This window comes from Oncorhynchus nerka, linkage group LG13 (assembly GCF_034236695.1).
Source record: "Oncorhynchus nerka isolate Pitt River linkage group LG13, Oner_Uvic_2.0, whole genome shotgun sequence".
Lineage (NCBI taxonomy): Eukaryota > Metazoa > Chordata > Actinopteri > Salmoniformes > Salmonidae > Oncorhynchus > Oncorhynchus nerka.
In genome coordinates, this window is record NC_088408.1 from 32,714,325 (window position 1) to 32,736,105 (window position 21,781).

Sequence of the window (21,781 nt, forward strand, 5' to 3'; positions counted from 1 at the left end):
TCTTAAAGTAATGATGGACTGTCGTTTCTATTTGCTTATTTGAGCTGTTCTTGCCATAATATGGACATAGCCCTATTTGGTAAAAAAACTATCTTCTGCATACCACCCCTACCTTATCACAACACAACTGATTGGCTCAAATGCATTAAGAAGGAAAGAAATCCCACAATTTACTTTTGAACATGGCACACCTGTTAATTGAAATGCATTCCAGGTGACTACCTCATGAAGCTGGTTGAGAGAATGCCAAGAGTGTGCAAAGATCAAAGCTGTCGTCAAGGCAAAGGGTGGCTACTTTGAAGAATCTCAAAAATATTTTTATATGAACACTTTTTGGGTTATTACATATGTTATTTCATAGTTCTTTATTATTCTTCAATGTCAAACATAGTAAAAATAAAGAAAAACCCGTGAATGAGTAGGTGTGTCCAAACTTTTGACTGGTACTGTATAATATTCTTATTTTCAATAAAAGTGACTCCAAAATGACAATACATTATTTACCATTAATTTCTATTGGGCACAATATCATCTGAAACACAACCAAAACAAACAGCAAATGCATCCAACACATGTGTAGTCACAAGCTTGATGTCATCACTGTGTGCTGTGAATATGGGACCAAATACTTAACCTTTTAACCTTTAATACACAAGTGAATTTGTCCCAATACTTTTGCTCCCCTAAAATTGGGGGTGGTAAAATTATAGCTAATAGTATAGAGCCCGAAGAAGAAAAATTCTTCACCGTCTCAATAATTACAGAGGGCAATGTATATGCTATTATATGTGGCTGGTCAGCCTATGGCAGCCTGCTAGGATAACAGTGATAAGCACCATATCTGTCCACTGCAGAGTCCTGATGTCCTTGTTGATAAGAAGGCTGGAACACTGTGACATCATGGTGACATTGATCACTACTCCACTGTCCACTCTGCCATCCTCAGAAACACACAGAGCCATTCAGAATAGCAGACGATATAACTGCAGGTATATGTACATACTGTACTTTTCAGCATTGGAACCACTATGAGAGTCATAAGTGATATAAAACCCAGATTGTTTTATTAGGATTAACCAGAGTGTACTCAGACTGACATACAATGGTCTTCACTGTTCAATGGAATTCATGTGGAAAGAGCTGGTGGGCCATGTTACACTTAAGAGAAGCTGGTGTTTGGGGGATATATTGGCACGGTTTGCCAACACCCGTGCCACTGGCTTCTCTGGAATTATCACTTTTATACAGCAGGTTACCAACATATTCAAATAATGATAAACATATTTGAATTAAAAACGTTATTTTTATGAATGTATTCGTACTATTTCATCCTTCCACAAGATACAGTCCCGACACAAAATCTAGGGTTTCTACCCAAGCCGGCTGGTTGACCCAGTCATTCAGTCTTTTTTTCCCCGGTATCTATGGACGCGACCCAGACGTTCGTTCAAAATGTTCCATTGCCGTATTGGCTGGCAACGTTCTTATCCCTTGCTTGCTAGCTAGCCAACTAGCTATATTTGTTTAAGCTGTTTCTAGTGACATTTATTTGGATACATACATAACAATGAGCTAATGATGAGCGATTTCACCTGGCATAGACAATGTGCTATCTCGTTAGGACACTGTTGTTCAGAGGAGCTAGCCAACAACACAGCTAACATAATCACTTCAAACTGAAGCTGGAAAGATTTCAAACTAGCTGCACGTCATTTTATTTGACCCGTTTTCTATTGATAGTTATTTGTACAGTTGAAGTCGGAAGTTTTACATACAGCAAATACATTTCAAATCAGTTTCACAATTCCTGACATTTAAAAATTCCCTGTCTTTAGGATCACCACTTTACTTTAAGAATGTGAAATGTCAGAATAATAGTAGAGAGAATTTATTTCAGCTTTTATTTCTTTCATCACATTCCCAATGGGTCAGAAGTTTACATACTAATTGAGTCTATTTGGTAGCACTGCCTTTAAATTGTTTAACTTGGGTCAAACGTTTTGGGTAGCCTTCCACAAGCTTCCCACAATAAGTTGGGTGAATTTTGGCCCATTCCTCCTGACAGAGCTGGTGTAACTGAGTCAGGTGTTTAGGCCTCCTTGCTCGAACACACCTTTTCGGTTCTGCCCACAAATTTTCTATGGGATTGAGGTCAGGGCTTTGTGATGGCCACTCCAATACCTTGACTTTGTTGTCCTTAAGCCATTTTGCCACAACTTTTGAAGTATGCTTGGGGTCATTGTCGATTTGGAAGACCTAATTGCGACCAACTTTAACTTCCTGACTGATGTCTTCAGATGTTGCCTCAATATATCCACATAACTTTCCTCTCATGATGCCATCTATTTTGGGAAGTGCACCAGTTCCTCCTGCAGTAAAGCACAACCACAACATGATGCTGCCACCCTCATGCTTCACGGTTGGGGTGGTGTTCTTCGGCTTGCAAGCATCCCCCTTTTCCTCCAAACATAACGATTCTATTTTTGTTTCATCAGACCAGAGGATATTTCTCCAAAAAGTACGATCTTTGTCTCCATGTGCAGTTGCAAACCGTAGTGTGGCTTTTTTATGGCGGTTTTGGAGCAGTGGCTCCTTCCTTGTTGAGCGGCCTTTCAGGTTATGTCGATATAGGACTCGTTTTACTGTGGATATAGATACTTTTGTACCCGTTTCCTCCAACATCTTCACAAGGTCCTCTGCTGTTATTCTGGGATTCATTTGCACTTTTCACACCAAAGCATCTCTAGGAGACAGAATGCTTCTCCTTCCTGAGTGGTATGATGGCTGCGTGGTCCCATGGTGTTTACACTTGTGTGCTATTGAACGTGGTACCTTCAAGCGTTTGGAAATTGCGCCCAAGGATGAACCAGACGTGTGGAGGTCTACAATTTTTTTCTGTAGTTTTGGCTGATTTCCTTTGATTTTCTCACGATGTCAAGTAAAGAGGAACAGGGTTTGAAGGTAGGCCTTGAAATACATCCACAGGTACACCTCCAATTGACTCAAATGGTGTCAATTAGCCTATCAGAAGCTTCTAAAGCCATGACATTTTTATGAAAACTTCCAAGCTATTTAAAGGCACAGTCAACTTTAGTGTATGTAAACTTCTGACCCACTGGAACTGTGATACAGTGAATTATAAGTGAAATAATCAGTCTGTAAACAAGTGTTGGAAAAATTACTTGTGTCATGCAAAGTAGATGTCCTAACCGACTTGCCAAAACTATATTTGGTTAACAAGACATTTGTGGAGTGGTTGAAAAATCACTTTTAATGACTCCAACCTAAGTGTATATATCCATAAAAATGATGCCGATTCATGATTTCGACTGGCTAAGAAAAGCTGCCTACCTATCTGTCTCATCCTGCCTCCCAACACCTTCATTGCTATGAGACAGCTGGAGATCGAATTTGAATATTGAAACAATGTTGTAAATGTCGGAGAGACAGACAGCAAGGTCTGTACAAAACTCCGCTTTTGAAAAACTAAATGTTAGTCTAAAAGAAATGTGAGATACCAGAGACCCTGGGTTCGCGCCCAGGCTCTGTCGTAACCGGCCGCGACCGGGAGGTCCGTGGGGCGACGCACAATTGGCCTAGCGTCGTCCGGGTTATGGAGGGTTTGGCCGGTAGGGATATCCTTGTCTCATCGCGCACCAGCGACTCCTGTGGCGGGCCGGGCGCAGTGCACGCTAACCAAGGTTGCCAGGTGCACGGTGTTTCCTCCGACACATTGGTGCGGTTGGCTTCCGGGTTGGATGCGCGCGGTGTTAAGAAGCAGTGCGGCTTGGTTGGGTTGTGTATCGGAGGACGCATGACTTTCAACCTTCGTCTCTCCCGAGCCCGTACGGGAGTTGTAGCGATGAGACAAGATAGTAGCTACTAAACAATTGGATACCACGAAATTGGGGAGAAAAAGGGGTAAAAATTCAACAACAACAAAAAAAAGTGAGATAATGTCTAGATGCTTTTTATAGTAGATATCAAGTTTATAAATTGCCTGGCTGGGTTGATGAGGTGAAATGAGACAGTGGATTGCGCAGTTAGACGGAACAGAGTAAATAGGCATTTTAACATCATAGATTTAGCCGGTGGTAACTTGTGGAATAGACACCGGCTGGAATGCAGTTTTAACCAATCAGCATTCAGGATTAGACCCACCCGTTGTATAAAATCCCATAAACATATCGGTGTCGTATACACTATCTCTCTCTCTGTGATATCTGGTGTCTTTCAACACATTTGGATTGGACGCAGACTAAAACCCTGCCTCAGCTACATGTTTCACTGTCTTCCTACATGTGGTTTTAAAGGTCAGTCAACGAGAAGCAGGATATCTGAAGCTTGTTTGCTATTTCCACCACAAACATAGAAACCCTGTGGGAATGAAGGTTCAAAAGTGTCCTGGAAAATGCTAATAAAGTAATTACAGAAGTGGCGTAAGAAGTGTGGAAGCCACAATGTTTTGATACAGAACTGGTTATGCAAATCCCTCAGTGGGTTCAACAGCACAGGCCTGGTTTAACGTCACCACATTATCATACAAATGTTTTCCTTTGGGCAATTTGTTGTAATGAAGCTGAGAAAACAGAGCTAAAGCCGCCAGCAGTAACAGATGTTGCGTTTTTCAAGGACATACTTTCTTTGCTACAGACTGATTTGCACTATCACGATATAGGGAATAGATTATCAAACAGGCACTGCTAACGTTAGAATACAGCACTACTTTCTCCCAAGTCTTGCTTTTGTACACATTTGCATTATGACTACTTCTGTAGTAGTAAATATAGGGTTTTCAGTCAGATTTCTTTCTTCTCACTATGTTGTGCAATAAAACACTGCTGTGCTTGTGTCTGTAAATGGTTTGATCTCTAAATCCTGAGGGTGACCATCCTGGACTGAGTGAGTGTGTGAAAGACGGGTGGAGGGGTTGGGAGAGAGGTGGAGGGATGGAGGGGTTGGGAGAGAGGTGGAGGGGTTGAGACAGGGGTTGAGAGAGGTGGAGGGGTTGAGAGAGGGGTAGAGAGAGGGGTTGAGAGAGGTTGAGAGAGGGGTAGAGGGGTTGAGAGAGGGGTAGAGGGGTTGAGAGAGGGTTGAGAGAGGTTGAGAGAGGGGTAGAGGGGTTGAGAGAGGGGTAGAGGGGTTGAGAGAGGGGTAGAGGGGTTGAGAGCCGTACCTCTGCTGATCCTCTGCTTCTCTCCAGACAGGATACCAGGAGTATCTATCACACTGATGCTCTCGAGAACAGGGTTGGGAAGCTGGGCACACACAAACCTACAGAACACACAGACATGGCCATAGACATGGTCAGATATATAGCTCAACACTGAAGAATACGGAGCTTACATGATCAAATCTGACACAGAAAAAGAGTTGGCCGGACATAAGACAAACAGACAGACCGACTCACAGATGGACAAAAAGACAGATACAGTATATCACAAAAGTGAGTACACCCCTCACATTTTTGTAAGTTTATCTTTTCATGTGACAACACTGAAGAAATGATACTTTGCTACAATGTAAAGTAGTGAGTGTACAGCTTGTATAACAGTGTAAATTTGCTGTCCCTTCAAAATAACTCAACACACAGCCATTAATGTCTAAACCGCTGGCAACAAAAGTGAGTACACCTGTTACGGATACAGTTATCCTGTGTGTGTGTGTATCCTGTGTGTGTTTCTTTTCTCTCCTTCTCCCCTCACAGGTGAAAATCATCACTCCCCAATCAGTCAACAATCAATCATCAATCAGAAGACACACCTCCTCCTATTTCCTACCCTATCACAGTTCCTTCCCCATGGTTTAAAAACCCCATCATTTGTTTGCTCTGGAGCAATCTCTAGCTCAATCTATCTGTAAATGCCATGTCTGTAGGTCTCTGTGTTTCACTCTCGCTTTGTGTCTTAACCTCTCTTTTGTTTAAAGCACCTCCATAGCACTTTCATCACCTGTGAGTATTGTTTTTGGTTATGGTGTTTGTGTGTTGCTGGTGGGAAAAGGGGGAAACCAAGACAAGTCGCCCATGGGCATACACTACCCGTAGGTGAACTTTGTTAAATACACTAGTTAGAACTGGGCGGACCACCCACTGTATTTTTGGTTAGTTAGTTAGCTGTTGTTAAAGTAGGCTAGTCTAGCTTAGGGGTGTTTTTGAATACTTATTGTTTCTTTCCTTGGGTCCAGCTCAGCCCCTTTTCCTGCTCCCCCCATTACCGTGTGTTTATAAATAAACCTAGAGTTTGACGGTAGATTTCTGTTGTCGTGGTTATTTCGTGCACACTTTTACTTTGTCACAATAATAATTTGCATGAGTTATGTTACGGGTCTCATTACCATCCCCCCTAGACTGTCGGGCCAAAAGGGATTCGTAACAACACCCCTAAGTGAAAATGTCCACATTTGGCCCAAAGTGTCAATATTTTGTGTGGTCACCATCATTTTCCAGCACTGCCTTAACCCTCTTGGGCATGGAGCTCACCAGAGCTTCACAGGTTGCCACTGCAGTCCTCTACCACTCCTCCATGACGACATCACGGAGTTAGAGACCTTGCACTCCTCCACCTTCCGTTTAAGGATGCCCCACAGATGCTCAATAGGGTTTAGGTCTGGAGACATGCTTGGCCAGTCCATCACCTTTACCCTCAGCTTCTTTAGCAAGGCAGAAGTCGTCTTGGGGTGTGTTTGGGGTCGTTATCATGTTGGAATACTGCCCTGCGGCCCAGTCTCCGAAGGGAGGGGATCATGCTCTGCTTCAGTATGTCACAGTACATGTTTGCATTCATGGTTCCCTCAACGAACTGTAGCTCCCCAGTGCCGGCAGCACTCATGCAGCCCCAGACCATGACACTCCCACCACCATGCTTGACTGTAGGCAAGACACACTTGTCTTTGTACTCCTCACCTGGTTGCCGCCACATACGCTTGACACCATCTGAACCAAATAAGTTTATCTTGGTCTCATCAGACCACAGGACATGGTTCCAGTAATCCATGTCCTTAGTCTGCTTATCTTCAGCAAACTGTTTGCGGGCTTTCTTGTGCATCATCTTTAGAAGAGGCTTCCTTCTGGGACGACAGCCATGCAGACCAATTTGATGCAGTGTACGGCGTATGGTCTGCGCACTGACAGGCTGACCCCCCCACTCCTTCAACCTCTGCAGCAATGCTGGCAGCACTCATACGTCTATTTCCCAAAGACAACCTCTGGATATGACGCTGAGCACGAGCACTCAACTTCTTTGGTCGACCATGGCGAGGCCTGTTCTGAGTGGAACCTGTCCAGTTAAACCGCTGTATGGTCTTGGCCACCATGCTGCAGCTCAGTTTCAGGGTCTTGGCAATCTTCTTATAGCCCAGGCCATCTTTATGTAGAGCAACAATTATTTTTTTCAGATCCTCAGAGTTCTTTGCCATGAGGTGCCATGTTGAACTTCCAGTGACCAGGAGGGAGGGAGTGTGAGAGCGATGACACCAAATTTAACACACCTGCTCCCCATTCACACCTGAAACCTTGTAACACTAATGAGTCACATAACACCGGGGAGGGAAAATGGCTAATTGGGCCCAATTTGGACATTTTCACTTAGGGGTGTACTCACTTTTGATGCCAGCGGTTTAGACATTAATTCTGTGTGTTGAGTTATTTTGAGGGGACAGCAAATTTACACTGTTATACAAGCTGTACACTCACTACTTTACATTGTAGCAAAGTGTAATTTCTTCAGTGTTGTCACATGAAAAGATATACTCAAATATTTACAAAAATGTGAGGGGTGTACTCACTTTTGTGATATACTGTAGGTATTCTTCATGTAAAATAAAGTATTGACCACTTAGAACCAAATCATACTTCCTAAACCACAGGAGGTTGGTGGCACCTTCATTGGAGGACAGGCTCGTGGGAATGGCTGGAGCAGACTAAGTGGAATGGTATCAAATACACCAAACACATGAGTTTAATGCCATTCCATTCACTCCGTTTCAGCCATTATTATCATTAGTCTCCACTGTCCTAAACATAGTACATGAAAGTGACAATTATTACTGAGGGGAAATGACCGGTCTGGTGTAGCCTTTCAAGACAAGACTGAGTGAGTTTGGTGTCTTGAAGCATGTGAACTGTTCCCAGAAACATGTGTAATTTTTCTGGGTGGGTCTCAATGGACCTCTTAGACTAAAATATGTTTCATATCCCCCTTTGGTCATTTCAAACTCAAACGGCAAAATAAGACAAATTCAATTGACAGTATAAAGCATATTCTTGAATCTCGATAGTGGTTACTGTAACACAGGAAGGCTGCAGCAGACAGGATGTTAGGCCTCCTCGTCTGCAAGCTGCACCAAGCAGCAGAGGGCTTCTCATGACAGCGTCACATGATCGTTCGCTCACCAATTCAATGACAGCTTTGTCAACCAAATAATGCAACTGTAACATTGGCTGTTTCTTATCTATAAAAAAAAAACATGTTCATGCTGATATAGGAAATATATAATTATGTTGGAAATGCAATAGACTAGAATGCCAGATACATAGTTGAGCTATCCTCTGCTCTTTTGATTCTCCTGTTTGCAAACAAACAGCGGCCTTATGCCAAGAACCCTTAAAAAAAAAAAAAAAAAAACTCTTAAGAACCCTTATTTCCACACATATGTTCTCCTCCTTATCATTGTCAGAGCCACCTGCAGAAACCATCACAAGCCCTGTATTCCTATCATCTCCCTCAGGAAACACACTGAGCCTTGTGCTTACAGTGGAAACCCCCTGGGTTGATCAGTCGACACAGTGCCTTCAGAAAGTATTCATACTCCTCGACTTATTCCACATGTCTTAAATGTAATAGTTCTTCATTCATCTACACACAATACCCCATAATGACAAAGTGAAAACATGTATATATTTTGATTTTAGGAAATGTATCGAAAATGAAATAGAGAAATATCTAATTTACATAAGTAGTCACACCCCTGAGTGGTGTTAGAATCACCTTTGGCAGCATTACAGCTGTGAGTCTTTCTGGTTAAGTCTCTTAAGAGCTTTGCACACCTGGATTGTACAATATCTGTCCATTATTCTTTTAAAAAATTATTCAAGCTCTTTCTAATTGGTTGTTGATCATTGCTAGACAACCATTTTTAAGTCTTGCCATAGATTTTCAAGCAGATTTAAATCAAAATTGTCACCCGGCCACTCAAGAACATTTACTGTCTTCTTGGTAAGCAACTCCAGTGTATATTTGGCCTTGTGTTTTAGGTTATTGTCCTGTCTACTGAAAAGTGAATTCAACTCCCAGCGTCTGGTGGAAAGCAGTCTGAACCAGGTTTTCCTCTATGATTTTGCCTGTGCTTACCTCCATTCTGTTTATTTTTTATCCTGAAAAACTTCAAAGTCCGTAACAATTACAAGCATACCCAAAACATGATGCAGCCACCACTATGCTTGAAAATATGTAGAGTAGTACTCAGTAATGTGTTGTATTGGATTTAATCCTTTTTAAATTCAGGCTGTAAAATGTGGAAAATGTCAAGGAGTGTGAATACTTTCTGAAGGCACTGTAAAGACAGTCTGCAACTAAGGGAAACCCTGAGCAGTGAGCAGAGTGAAATTCAATCAGAGGTGGAATGTAGAGCATGTGTGGCAGGTTCAGGAGTCTCTGGTCATGATATCATCCTGTGACATGGTAAACACAGCTCAACACAGCAACCGCTGAGAAAGGCTAAACTTAACTTTCACTCTCGCTCCTGTACTCATTCCGCCTCCCTCCCTTTCCTTTCCTCAAGGATGGTGAGTTTCATGCCAACTTTATACAAAGGAGTATTCCAAAACATATTGGAATTTCAAATCAAATGGTATTCTGAAACTGATTGGAATTCAGCAAGAGCACTCACAAGGAGTGGATTACTAGAAGAGTTTTAGATAAATATTCTAGCATTTGAGCACAGAAAAAAATTAGGGGAACAACAAACTTAAAGCAAATTTTAAGAACTTCTCCAGGGGCCTTTAGAGTTTTTTTCACATTCTGTCTGATGCACAAAATTATTTTTGGGGGGAGAAAGATAATAAGATACTGAATATTTGCCCTGTCATCAAGGATAAGGCCACTAAAAACAACAAGTCATCGTAAAATAAATCAGAAATGTGAGTTTTCATATGCAAGTTCAGACGGGCTGGCTGACAACATCACAAAAAATATGTTCACACATCGATGTGGCCAGAAGGCATGTGTTGTTATGATTCGGAACGGTCAGATAGCTAGCAACAATGACAAGAACCTGCCATGTGGGGAATCATAGGTGGTTCGTTTTAGTTCACTGTATCTTGTTAGTGTCTTGTTTTGAGGCGTTTTGACTGATATCATGTCTATGCTATGGTTGAAATTCCCTAGCTAGCTAACCAACAACTGTAACAATGTATTTGAGCGATAACAAGTGCTCATTGTGCAAATGTACTTACGTTTTCAATAAACATTAAGAGACTAAATATAGTTTACATGTTGTCAACAGTCTAAGTCAACCCTGTCTGTTTTGCACCATAGTTGTGCACGTGTCGGTTTTGTTGCTAAACAACCAACCCTTCTATAAAAACTTGAGTCATACAACTAGAATACTACATGTGGACTGCTATAGTCTCACCTGTTGAGAAAGGCATTTCCGAAGGAGTTGAGCTTCCTAAAGGGTTTCTTGGGGTCGACAACTAGGGCGTTGCCAGGGATCACCCCCTCCGTGTCTCCATGCATCACTGCAATGAAGGAGTCTGTTGTGGGCTCCGGCCCAATCCGCATTCCAGGGAAATCCTGCTCCAACAGGTACCTGGGGAGTAATAGGAGGAATGGATGTCTGTTTATGCATTATTTTATTCTCCACTATCTTAGTTTACATTTTACATTTACAGGCCCGGTACACCTACCAGTTACAAAGTAAAATCATACTTAACCATCTTTTTAAAAGAACATACTAACATTGTTGAATTATAGGGTCACGGTCAAGAGTTTCATTGTCAATCAGTCCAAATTGACATTACAGATGTTTAAAAATGTAGTATAATTGTATAGAATGTGCAGAATCCTAGAAATGCATTGAATTGTAAATACTAATAATTTATAACTGAAGTTGTCCTTTTAAACTACTTTAAACCTTTAAAGCACTAAGAGATGTGAGGTCAACCAGCTGATACTCTATATATCCACTCTACACACATCTTGTCATAGGGGTCAACAGTGCCAGTTAGTATGGTCTCTCTGTAGACACTGTTTAAATCCATAATATAGTGCCGCAGTAAATGGCCAACAGTAGATGAGCAGCACTGTCCAGAGCCAGATGTTTAACCTTCCCACTGCTCTGCCACTGAGGCTTCAGTGAGAGGAAGGGAGGCAGAGTGAAACTGGCCTGATGGAGAGCACAGGGACAGCGCACGTGTTTAGGAGACAGACCAGAGAGGAAAGAAGGCCTGTGTTCTTTCATAGCACGGAGGACTGAGGAGTCAGCACACACACAAACACAGGCCTAGCTCTTCCCCAACAACTCTCCCTACTGCAGCTGCCACATAGGCCTGCAGGTCCTCTATGAACAATGCACACAGGAAACTAAAGACGCTGCCTATGGCCCTATCCTGCAGGACAGTGACCTCGCATAGGGTACAAATCACAGAGAAAAGGAGAGTAGCCCAACTAGCCCTGCCCATCTCTTCCTCTATCCCCAAGCCATTAGGTATGTTGTCGTCTTAGGTCTCTCTTTATGTAGTGTTGTCTCTCTTGTCGTGATGTGTTTTGTCCTATATCTTTATTTCATTTATTTGTATTTCAATCCCAGCCCCTGCCCCCGCAGGAGGCCTTTTGCCTTTTGGTAGCCGGTCATTGTAAATAAGAATTTGTTCTTAACTGACTTGCCTAGGTAAATAAAGGTAAAATAAAAAAAGCAATTAGGAGAGGCTAGCTCTAGAAACTCTGACAGTGGACTGGACCATGACAGGCAGCATAGGAAACCCCACAGGGCACACATTGGTTGAATCAACGACGTTTCCATGTCATTTCAATGAAATGACATTGAACCAATGTGGAATAGATGCTGAATTGATGTCTGTGCCCAGTGGGACAAAGCCACCATCGACTTGGCCAGTGCTGAACCGTAGTTGATTAAACATTCAAATGTTTCCAACTTTAGAAATGGACTCCTATTGTGGGTGCACATAGAGTATGGTCTGGCTTTAGCATAAAATATAAGTATAAAGTATAAAAAGTTATTTAGCAAAAAAACTAAAGTATCATCATATAGAAAGCTGCTAGATGTGTGATATTTTTATCAGATGGCATGCGATCCATATCTAATCCAATCTTGTCCAGGGATTGATGTACCTGGAATTTAGCATGTCTGATATCAATCAGAGGATTTCAGGGATTTCTCCCTCTGTCTATACCAAGGGATCACGACCATACCTGGTTACAGAATGTTGTTTGCATGTCACTGTGGATTTTAAAGGCCTGCCTAATTAAGACCAGTTATATGGCCAGATTGAGACAGAACCCTATCAACCAGCCCACACTCCAATGTCATTCTCACCCACACGTTCAAAAGCATGAGCACAAAGCCCTACTATTCAATTACTTAACCCAAACATGATAACTCGTTTGAAAATAAGTACTACAATCTATGAAGGGCTATGAAGTAACAGCGCCCTAAAGCTAATAACTCATTTAGATAGTACAAACTTAAAGGGGATAGGAAGTGAGTGTGTCCCAAAGCTTTTCAGACTTTTAAAGCTGATCATACACAGTAAGTGCTTCCAGTGGCCAGGGGCATTCTCTACATGATTCCAGACTAATGTCTCTAACTTATCGCGCCTCTCTAGAACTCCTGGACTAGTCGCTCTGGAAACTATTAGTGACATGTTGCTATAGCAATAAGGGAACTGATGAAAGGGTTGGAACTAGCAGGGCTTATCAGCGAGAGGACAGCAGAGGACTGCATCTCACTTCTGACCTTGGGATAGCAGGAAAAGCACTAGTATTCACTGGCATTACTGCACAGCTAGAGGGATTCACTTAGTCTCACCAGTAAAGTTTGGATGTGGAAAACATGCCCCCACAAAAACAATGATACAAGGAGAGTTATATCTGCCTCCCATCCCATCTCCAATACAAAGTTTGCTTTGTGGTAGACTCAGAGAGACCAACACATGCTTTTGGGTCCAAGATTTTCCATCTGCTCTTGTATTCCTTTGATGAGCACTAAGTGAGATGGTTGGCATGCCATATAGCAGTCCATAGTTAAATGCTGGAAATATGATCTGTTCTATGGTCATGGACTAGTTTAACAGACAAATCAATGGAACAGCTGACATTCCTGTGTTATGGGTGTGACTATAGGGGAACATCGCAAATGATTAGTGTAACATGTAATCACAAAATGGCATTGAGGATTACAGGATAGTAATAGGTAGATCTATGTCTATAACTATGCAATACCACTAGATTTCCATAATGTACGTGTCGTTTTGTAGTCATCTATACCATAATAGGTGAATGCTAACTCAGCAGGTTGCTCTCTTGTCTGTTGGAATGTCTCATCCCTCCTAAGTCAGACTATGTCAACATTTGACCTGCATCTGCCCAAGGTTGAACAGGAATCCAGTCAACCCAAACACTAACAGATGTCTCTTTCTAGGATCATTTGTACTACAATAAAAATCAACTTGTTGCATCAAACTCTACATATGCAGTGCCTGCCATGCATGTAACGTCCCCTCTTTGCATATCAGTGCACAAAACTCACTAGTGTTTTGGCCTACTGACCAGCAACCAAAGCACCCACATTTCAAACACAGACGTACCGTATGAAGCTGGTCTTTCCAGTGGAATACTGCCCCACAAGGAGAACCATGGGCTTGTTGTCGAAGTCGGCATCCTCTAAGGCGGGCGAGTGGAACTCGTGGAATTTGTAGTGTTCCTCCAAGGGTAACAGCTTGGTTTTGTAGAGCTTCTTGAGGCCATCGCTGACTGTCTGAAAGACCTCAGGATCCTTCTTCCTCCTGTCATCGGTACCCAACCAGCTGAACATGATGCAATTCGACAATGGACAATCTTATACTCTATAGGGACCTCTATTGGTGCTTTTTCTATTAAAATAATTCGGATGATCTCTTTCTTATTGGTTTAGTAGATGGTTTGTTTTTTCTTTCAATCAAATATTATGCAGACATATCCTTGAATGGAAAGCGTTCCCCAAGTCTTTACAGGCCAAACACGAGACAAAGATGCACAGACCACTATAAGCCAGTAACTTGACTAGACTAAACACATACTAGTGATCCTAAGTCATTTTTACATGCACATTTACATATCACAGCTAAAAAGCACGATTTTCATTCAAACTGTAGAGGAATCCCAAAAATGATCCACGTATCAAGCTGGCAAATTGTGATGTCGTCTTACATTTGAATTCTGACGCGGTTGAATCTTCAAAATACTGTTCTATATAATATACCTTTTTCGAACCAAATGAAGAAAACAATAATACAGGTATAATATAGCGTAGAATCTTGAGCGGTCACTGGTTTCCACTGGCTTCCCCGGCTTCGTTACTGCAGCATATTTAAATACCAGTCTGACAACGAAATCTAATCCGAAAGGAAATGCCCAACTACTGGCAAAACCCCACCCAGTATTACAGCGACTGAAGGCAGTGATGGCAGCGCCATATTAGCGGATGAGGGACCACTAGCATCTCATTGTTGATGCTCCTCTAGTGGTAATACAACGTAACAAACAATGGGTGATCGCAAAATTGCTATACACATTGTATCAATCATAAATTGCAAGTTTATGGTTTATAACAATCTCCCAATAGAAAAGATCCATGTCAACATTTCCATATACCTACACATATATTGCTTGTGTCATTTAATATATATATATACTGGTACGCGCAAATATATAAAGTGTTGACTTTATATAAAAACAATATTGTAATAAAATCTTCTCTTTAATAAAAATAGAAAATACAAAAGTGTTACAAAAAAGTGTCCTTATGATGCAGCTCACAATTAAAGGAGAGCACAATGGAACTAAATTGAGGAGAGGATACAACGTAACTGTCTCAAGTCTATTGTAGGTCTACGGTGTAGAATGTATGGTCTACAGTGATGTCAAAAGTTGTAGAGACACAATTGTCCAAATTTAGAGAGAGGGGCAGAGACCATAGCAAGACATCTATCCTTTCCCTTACAGTCTATTCTACATACCAGTATGACACCTGCTGGACAACATGTAAGCATACAATAGTTTATGGTTTATGGATTATTCGACGATTGACCACCACTAGATGGTGCAACAAGATAATACTTTTTTGATCCGTTTGCTATTTTTTTAAGGTCTGTAAATTCAGTTTAGAAGTAAATCGAAGTGAGATTAGTCAATATCAAAAGTACAGCACAATATATAGGATGAATTCGGGAATTGTAAATAAAGATATTTGTTCTTTTTTGTCACCAGACCTAGTCCCACCTGTTCAATGGTCACTGCACCTAGCTCTCACAGGCTCCCGTCAGAATTAGACATTCATCCATGTTTCTCAAACATAACATTGCAAAGTTGTTGCAAATGTCACATTTCGAAGTGTTTCGGGTTAAGTTTATGCACCACCTCAGAATTTGTTAGGGTTAAGGTTAGGGTTAAGTTTGGGTATTCATTCCGAAAGCTTAAGGTTAGCCAAAAACTCCCAATGGTTAACGTAAGGGTTAAGATTTGGGAAAGGCTTAAAACTAAAAACAACTTTATATTGCTAGATTCGAATTTACAACCTTTGGAATCAGATGCTGCCACCGGTCCACCATCCCCATCCACAATAACCTAGCAAAACCGAAACCTACTTGAAGGTAACCTCGCTGACTGTTACCCCTAGTGGCAGGTTTCCACATTGTCACCCGATATCCTCAGACATTGATGAACGTCGAATACTGGCTGGTATCACTGGTGACCTAGCTGGGTCACCAGTATTATAATAACCCATAACTCTGTAAAAAAAAACTTGAGATTAATTAGGCTGCATGGTTGATTATAGACGATATTTATTACTGCATACATACATTGCAAGTACAATAGACTACAGAACCTTGTACATTATGATTTACACGGTAGGTGGTGCTAAACCCATTCGATTTTATAGATACCCCCAACCGGCTGATTTTTATCGAGCTGGACCGATTCCAGTATAGTACTTCGTAGCTCCAGCGAGTCATCGCTGTGTAACAGCCTACTACCAGTCCCGTCATAGACATTCTCGCAACCAGGGAATGCGTCTGGAGCGAGCGTGCAGCGCTCGAGAAGAGAACCAGAGAATGTGAGAGCAGCGCGCAAAACCACATCTCCACAACCGACTTTCATAGAATTCCTAGAAATGTGCTTCTCGTAGATTGCCCAGCGCCAATAAAGCGGGGATATCTGCTCCAGTAACTCATAGGAAAATGAAACGGCTTTCCCGAAAGCTGACTTTGGCATTGGTGGTGCTTTGTTGGATTGCTGCACTACTGTATTTGATACTCTTAAGTAGGCAGAAAGTATCGGACCTGGGGACTAAAGACGCACAGTACGGAAAGGTAAGCAACACTATCAGTTCTTATTCGATAATCATTTTACCTATATCACACAATATCACTTCCTATGCATTTAGCAGTTGTGTAGTCTAAACTTGTACCAATATACAGAAGAGTGCTAGGTGCGCGCAGGTAATGCGTGTTTCTAGGAAAATATTTAATGAGGTTTGAGAGGGTGTCAGAATTTCCACGGAGCTATATGCAGAAAGAGTATCACGGCTCCCTCTCTATATTGCTTTCTAGAAGTTTGCAGACTACATACAACCAGTTTTTCCTAACTTTAAAAAAATTCAGGATTGAATGAATTTGTCTGCATACATTATCTATTGCAAAGTGCAGTTTCAAGTGGTTAAAAGTTTCAGGTTTTAATGTCACACCCACAAGTACAGTGAAATGCCTTTCTTGCTAGCTCTAAACTCCAAAAATGCAGCAATCAATAGCAATGTAAAACTAAAAATAATATTAGGTTGAACAAAAACACACATTAAATAAAAAACAAGATATAAGAAGAACACGAGAAACGTAAGCATACGATATACAGGGTCAGTCAGTTCCAGTATCATAAAGCATGTACAATGTGCAGGGATACTGGAGGTATAGTTATAGATATGTATAGGGGTAAAGTGACTAGGCATCAGGATACATAATAATGTGTTTATAAGTAGTTTATTGATATTTAGATGAGATTTCTGTACGTTCCAAAGTGAAAAGAAGATACAGTTGTAATCATATAATATTTAACGGAATAAACATCCGATAGCCTATGAAATGCATCTTGCACAAGTTATCAGTTATTAAACACTGATACATGAATTCCTATATGAATTCCTCAAATACACGAATTCCGCAATTCCTCAATCTGTTGTTAACATAATTTAAACTGTATCCATGAATTTCTGCCTATTGGCCCTTTATAGCCACCTGGTCTTAGATGTTCTGTACTTGTGTCTGAAAATGCAGCATTATCAGACAATAGGTTAAATCATTGACTTGTAATAGGTGGTCCCTGTGTGAAAATACATTTTGAATGAGCTGAAGGACATAATGTGATGGAATAACACTGTCTACCTTTACCAAGACAGTCAGACTGGGGCAATTATAGCCATCAAAGATGTAACCTTTTTACAGCAGACACATTTCTATGCCTAATACTCCTGTTTTATAAAGGCAGCTTTAATGAAACCATTGCCGCTTTCCCCCCTGAAGTATAACTTGTTTTGTGCAGTGCAGAAGACAGATTTGATCATATTTTGTGGTCCAGTTATTGTGGTATATCTGGGGGGGTTTCAAAAGCTTACTGCTAAAAGTGTTGTATGCCACTCAGAATTCCTCAGGCAAATGAGGAAGTGAGTGCTTTTCAGTGTGGGAGCTGAATGGTGGAATTACACTTGTGATGTAGGCACTCGGCTGGATTGATGATTCAGTTTCAAAATGGTACACACCAAAATCAATGGTGTACATTTCACTCGGAAAGTGTGAAATGTACACTATTTTCAGTGAACGTATGATTCCCACTGTACTGGTTTTAAAATAACACGTTTGAAAGTGTTAAATGTACACTATTTTCAGTGAACGTATGATTCCCACTGTACTGGTTTTAAAATAACACGTTTGAAAGTGTTAAAGATTTAATTCTGTTGCAGTGTTCTCCATTTAACTTGGAAAGTGTCAAATTAACTTGATTATGGTGTTTGCATAATTCTACTGTAGAGTAATATGCAGCACCTACAGTGTAAAACATAACACTTGATTTAGAGTAGACTTGACTCACTTTGCTTAGTGCTCACGCTGTAAGAAAGGATCACCTGTAGTGTTACACTAAATAGTTTTTGTTGTAACACTGAATGGTGTAAAGCAAATCTTCCAAACTCATTTCATCGAGGGCTAAGTGTGTGTGGGTTTTCACTCCTTCCTTATACTTGATTGATGAATTAAGGTCACTCATTAGTAAGGAACTCCCCTCACCTGGTTGTCTAGGTCTTAATTGAAAGGTAAAAACTAAAACCAGCAGATACTAGGCCCTTCATGGAATGAGTTTGAGACCCCTGGGGTAAAGCCCAGTTTGCATATTACCCAGGGTGCCTTTTTTTATTTGAGTGAATTGTAGCGTTACCACACATGACTGTATTTGTTAGCGACAGAGACGTGGTTATAAAATTCTTTCCTTATTTTATTATTTACAAAACATAAACATACAAACGCACAGAAACATCCGCGACACCACCCCTGCCCATATCCACCTGCTCATACCCCCATCTTCAGCGCCTGCATCACTCTTCGCCACATGGCCTCAAACTGCACCACTTTGTTTCTCTTCATCGCCCACACACTTTCAACATTTCGATAATAAAGCATTTGACCCTTCCATTGTGTTAACGATAGAGGATTGGTTGATTTCCAGTTTTTAAGTATAGCCTTTTTTTCAAGATGATTGACGAGAAAAGTATCGTCCAACCCATCGGGTATCTCACTGCACCCTCATATGCCATGTCTTGAAATATGCAGACCGACGGATTAAAAGTACATTTAAATTGAAATACTTCGGACAGCCAACTTTCTAACCCCACCCATAACATTTAGAGTTTATAGCATTCCCAAAAGGCATGGATTATTGAGTCATTGTTAGTTTACACATAAGACATGACTCTGCCATTGTGCTGTAGATTTTCTGAATTTGGTCCCTTGTGTAATAAATTCTCTACATTCGTATATTCTGGATTAAGCGTCCATTTTCGTTTAACTGTCATTTATTTATTTATGTTCCAACACAACATTCCCTTCATCAGGGCTCCCGAGTGGCACAGCAGTCTAAGTCACTGCATCTCAGTGCTAGAGGCACCACTACAGACCCTGGTTTGATTCCAGGCTGTATCACAACCGGCTGTGATCGGGTTGTCCCATAAGGCGGTGCACAATTGGCCCAGTGTCGTTCGGGTTAGGGGAGGGTTTGGCCAGGGTAGGCCGTCATTGTAAAATAATATTTTTTCTTAACTGACTTGCGTAGTTAAATAAAGGTTAAATAAAAATATTGTACCAATATCAGTTATTTTTAAGTCTTGGTTCCAATAGCTGATATATTTTTTAAAGAGATTGTCAGTTGGATAGGGTCTCTGCAAGGTTTTTTATATCTTACCTATCATATGAATATCCTTTTCTGACTCAAATAGGATTCCCTCAAGTTTGCTAATGTGTCCAATAGATTTCAATTTGAAAGTTCTTCCCTTTTAAAGGCCTGTGGCTTTCACCAACGGAGTACCTAGGCGAATGCTATTATTAAAATGTAACTCTATAACAATACAATACATATATCATAAGGCCTTACTTCAATGGCCTAATTTTAACCTAACACAGTGGTGTTAAGAAACTCCTGGTTTACAGGTCACATCAGGCCTGCAAGTGTAATGGCGTTCGTCTGTTGAAAGAAGAGCGGACCAAAATGCAGCGTGGTGGTTACTCATGTTCTTTAATGAAATAGAACGATACATAACTAAATAACTAAATAAATATACAAAACAACAAACGGAACGTGAAAACCTATACAGCCTGTCTGGTGCTAACTAACACAAAGACAGGAACATGGTGCATGGTGGCGGCTCCGGCTCGGGACGTGGACCCCACTCCATAAATGTCATAGTTCCTCCCCCTCGTGTCCCCCTCGTGTCCTGGGATAATCCACCCTCGCCGCCGACCATGGCCTAATAGTCCTCACCCAGAACCCCACTGGACTGAGGGGCAGCTCGTGACTGAGGGGCAGCTCGGGACTGAGGGGCAGCTCGGGACTGAGGGGAAGCTCGGGACTGAGGGGAAGCTCAACACTGAGGGGAAGCTCAACACTGAGGGGAAGCCCAGCACTAAGGGGAAGCCCAGCACTAAGGGGAAGCCCAGGGGAAGCCCAGCACTAAGGGGAAGCCCAGCACTAAGGGGAAGCCCAGCACTAAGGGGAAGCCCAGCACTGAGAGGAAGCTCAGCACTGAGAGGAAGCTCAGCACTGAGAGGAAGCTCAGGCAGGTAGTTGGCTCCGGCAGATCCTGGCTGGCTGGCGGATCTGGAAGAGTCTGGTTGACTGGCAGATCTGGAAGAGTCTGGTTGACTGGCAGATCTGGAAGAGTCTGGTTGACTGGCAGATCTATGCAGACTGGCAGCTCTGGCTGCTCCCTGCAACCTGGCAGCTCTGGCTGCTCCATGCAGGCTGACAGCTCTGGCTGCTCCATGCAGGCTGACAGCTCTGGCTGCTCCATGCAGGCTGACAGCTCTGGCTGCTCCATGCAGGCTGACAGCTCTGGCTGCTCCATGCAGGCTGACAGCTCTGGCTGCTCCGAACATGCAGGAGACTCCGGCAGCGCAGGAGAGGAGAAATGCTCTGGCTGCTCTGAACAGGCGGGAGGCTCCGGCAGCGCTGTAGAGGAGGAAGGCTCTGGCTGCGCTGAACAGGCGGGAGGCTCCGGCAGCGCTGTAGAGGAGGAAGGCTCTGGCTGCGCTGAACAGGTGGGAGGCTTCGGCAGCGCTGTAGAGGAGGAAGGCTCTGGCTGCACCACACAGGCGGGACGCACTGAAGGCCTGGTGCGTGGTGCTGGAACTGGTGGTACTGGACCGAGGACACGCACAGGAAGCCTGGTGCGGGCAGCTGCCACCGGAGGACTGGTGTGTGAAGGTGGCACATGATGGACCGGAACGTGAAGGTGTACTGGAGAGCCTGAGAGCAGGACTGGCACAGGACGTGCAAGGCTAGGTAGGTACACAGGAGGCCTAGTGCGTGAGGCTGGCACAATTTTCACCAGCCGACTAACACGCACCTCAGGACGAGTATGGAGCGCTGACCCAGGTGCCATCAAATCCCCGACACGCTCCGTCGGACGAATATACACCGCCCGAAGAAGGAGAGGGACCAACTTCGGCCGAAGTCGTGACAAGTATGTTTTAGTCTGAGATGGTGTTTGGGTTTCTGGAGTAAAGTTTCATGTTGGAATGTTCATGCTGATGAGTTTCAACGTTGGGTAAAACATTGAAATAAATCAAAAATATTTTCAAGACGCTGAGTAATGGGTTGAGGACTTGTAAGAAAGGATTTGTAGAGTAAGCAGACCAGAAAAATGGGTAGTCTGTGGGAAATGCTGCTGCACAGATAATAAAACATACATTGTGGGTATCTGTCATTCAAATGCAAATGCAATATTCCCACTCAGTGTACTCTCACCA

General features: G+C 42.3%; 2 protein-coding genes across 4 annotated transcripts in view; one reads left to right on the forward strand and one right to left on the reverse strand.

Annotated features, from left to right (window-relative positions):
* Positions 1-14,643, reverse strand: part of LOC115139387 (EH domain-containing protein 3-like) — a 34,091-nt gene extending 19,448 nt beyond the window's left edge. Inside the window, exons 1-4 of one of the 2 annotated variants that reach the window (XM_029676706.2) lie at positions 14,427-14,643; positions 13,826-14,023; positions 10,633-10,809; positions 5,177-5,274 (exon numbers count right to left, since the gene is read on the reverse strand). In XM_029676706.2, the coding sequence (XP_029532566.2) occupies positions 5,177-5,274; positions 10,633-10,809; positions 13,826-14,023; positions 14,427-14,428 (475 nt within the window). In that variant the 5' untranslated portion in view covers positions 14,429-14,643. Of the gene's footprint in view, positions 1-5,176; positions 5,275-10,632; positions 10,810-13,825 lie in introns of both variants that reach the window. The other variant, XM_029676705.2, reaches the window with a different exon arrangement.
* A 1,593-nt stretch (positions 14,644-16,236) lies between these two features.
* Positions 16,237-21,781, forward strand: part of LOC115139388 (polypeptide N-acetylgalactosaminyltransferase 14-like) — a 116,091-nt gene continuing 110,546 nt past the window's right edge. Inside the window, exon 1 of one of the 2 annotated variants that reach the window (XM_065026346.1) lies at positions 16,237-16,588. In XM_065026346.1, the coding sequence (XP_064882418.1) occupies positions 16,457-16,588 (132 nt within the window). In that variant the 5' untranslated portion in view covers positions 16,237-16,456. The remainder of the gene's footprint in view (positions 16,589-21,781) is intronic. The other variant, XM_029676707.2, reaches the window with a different exon arrangement.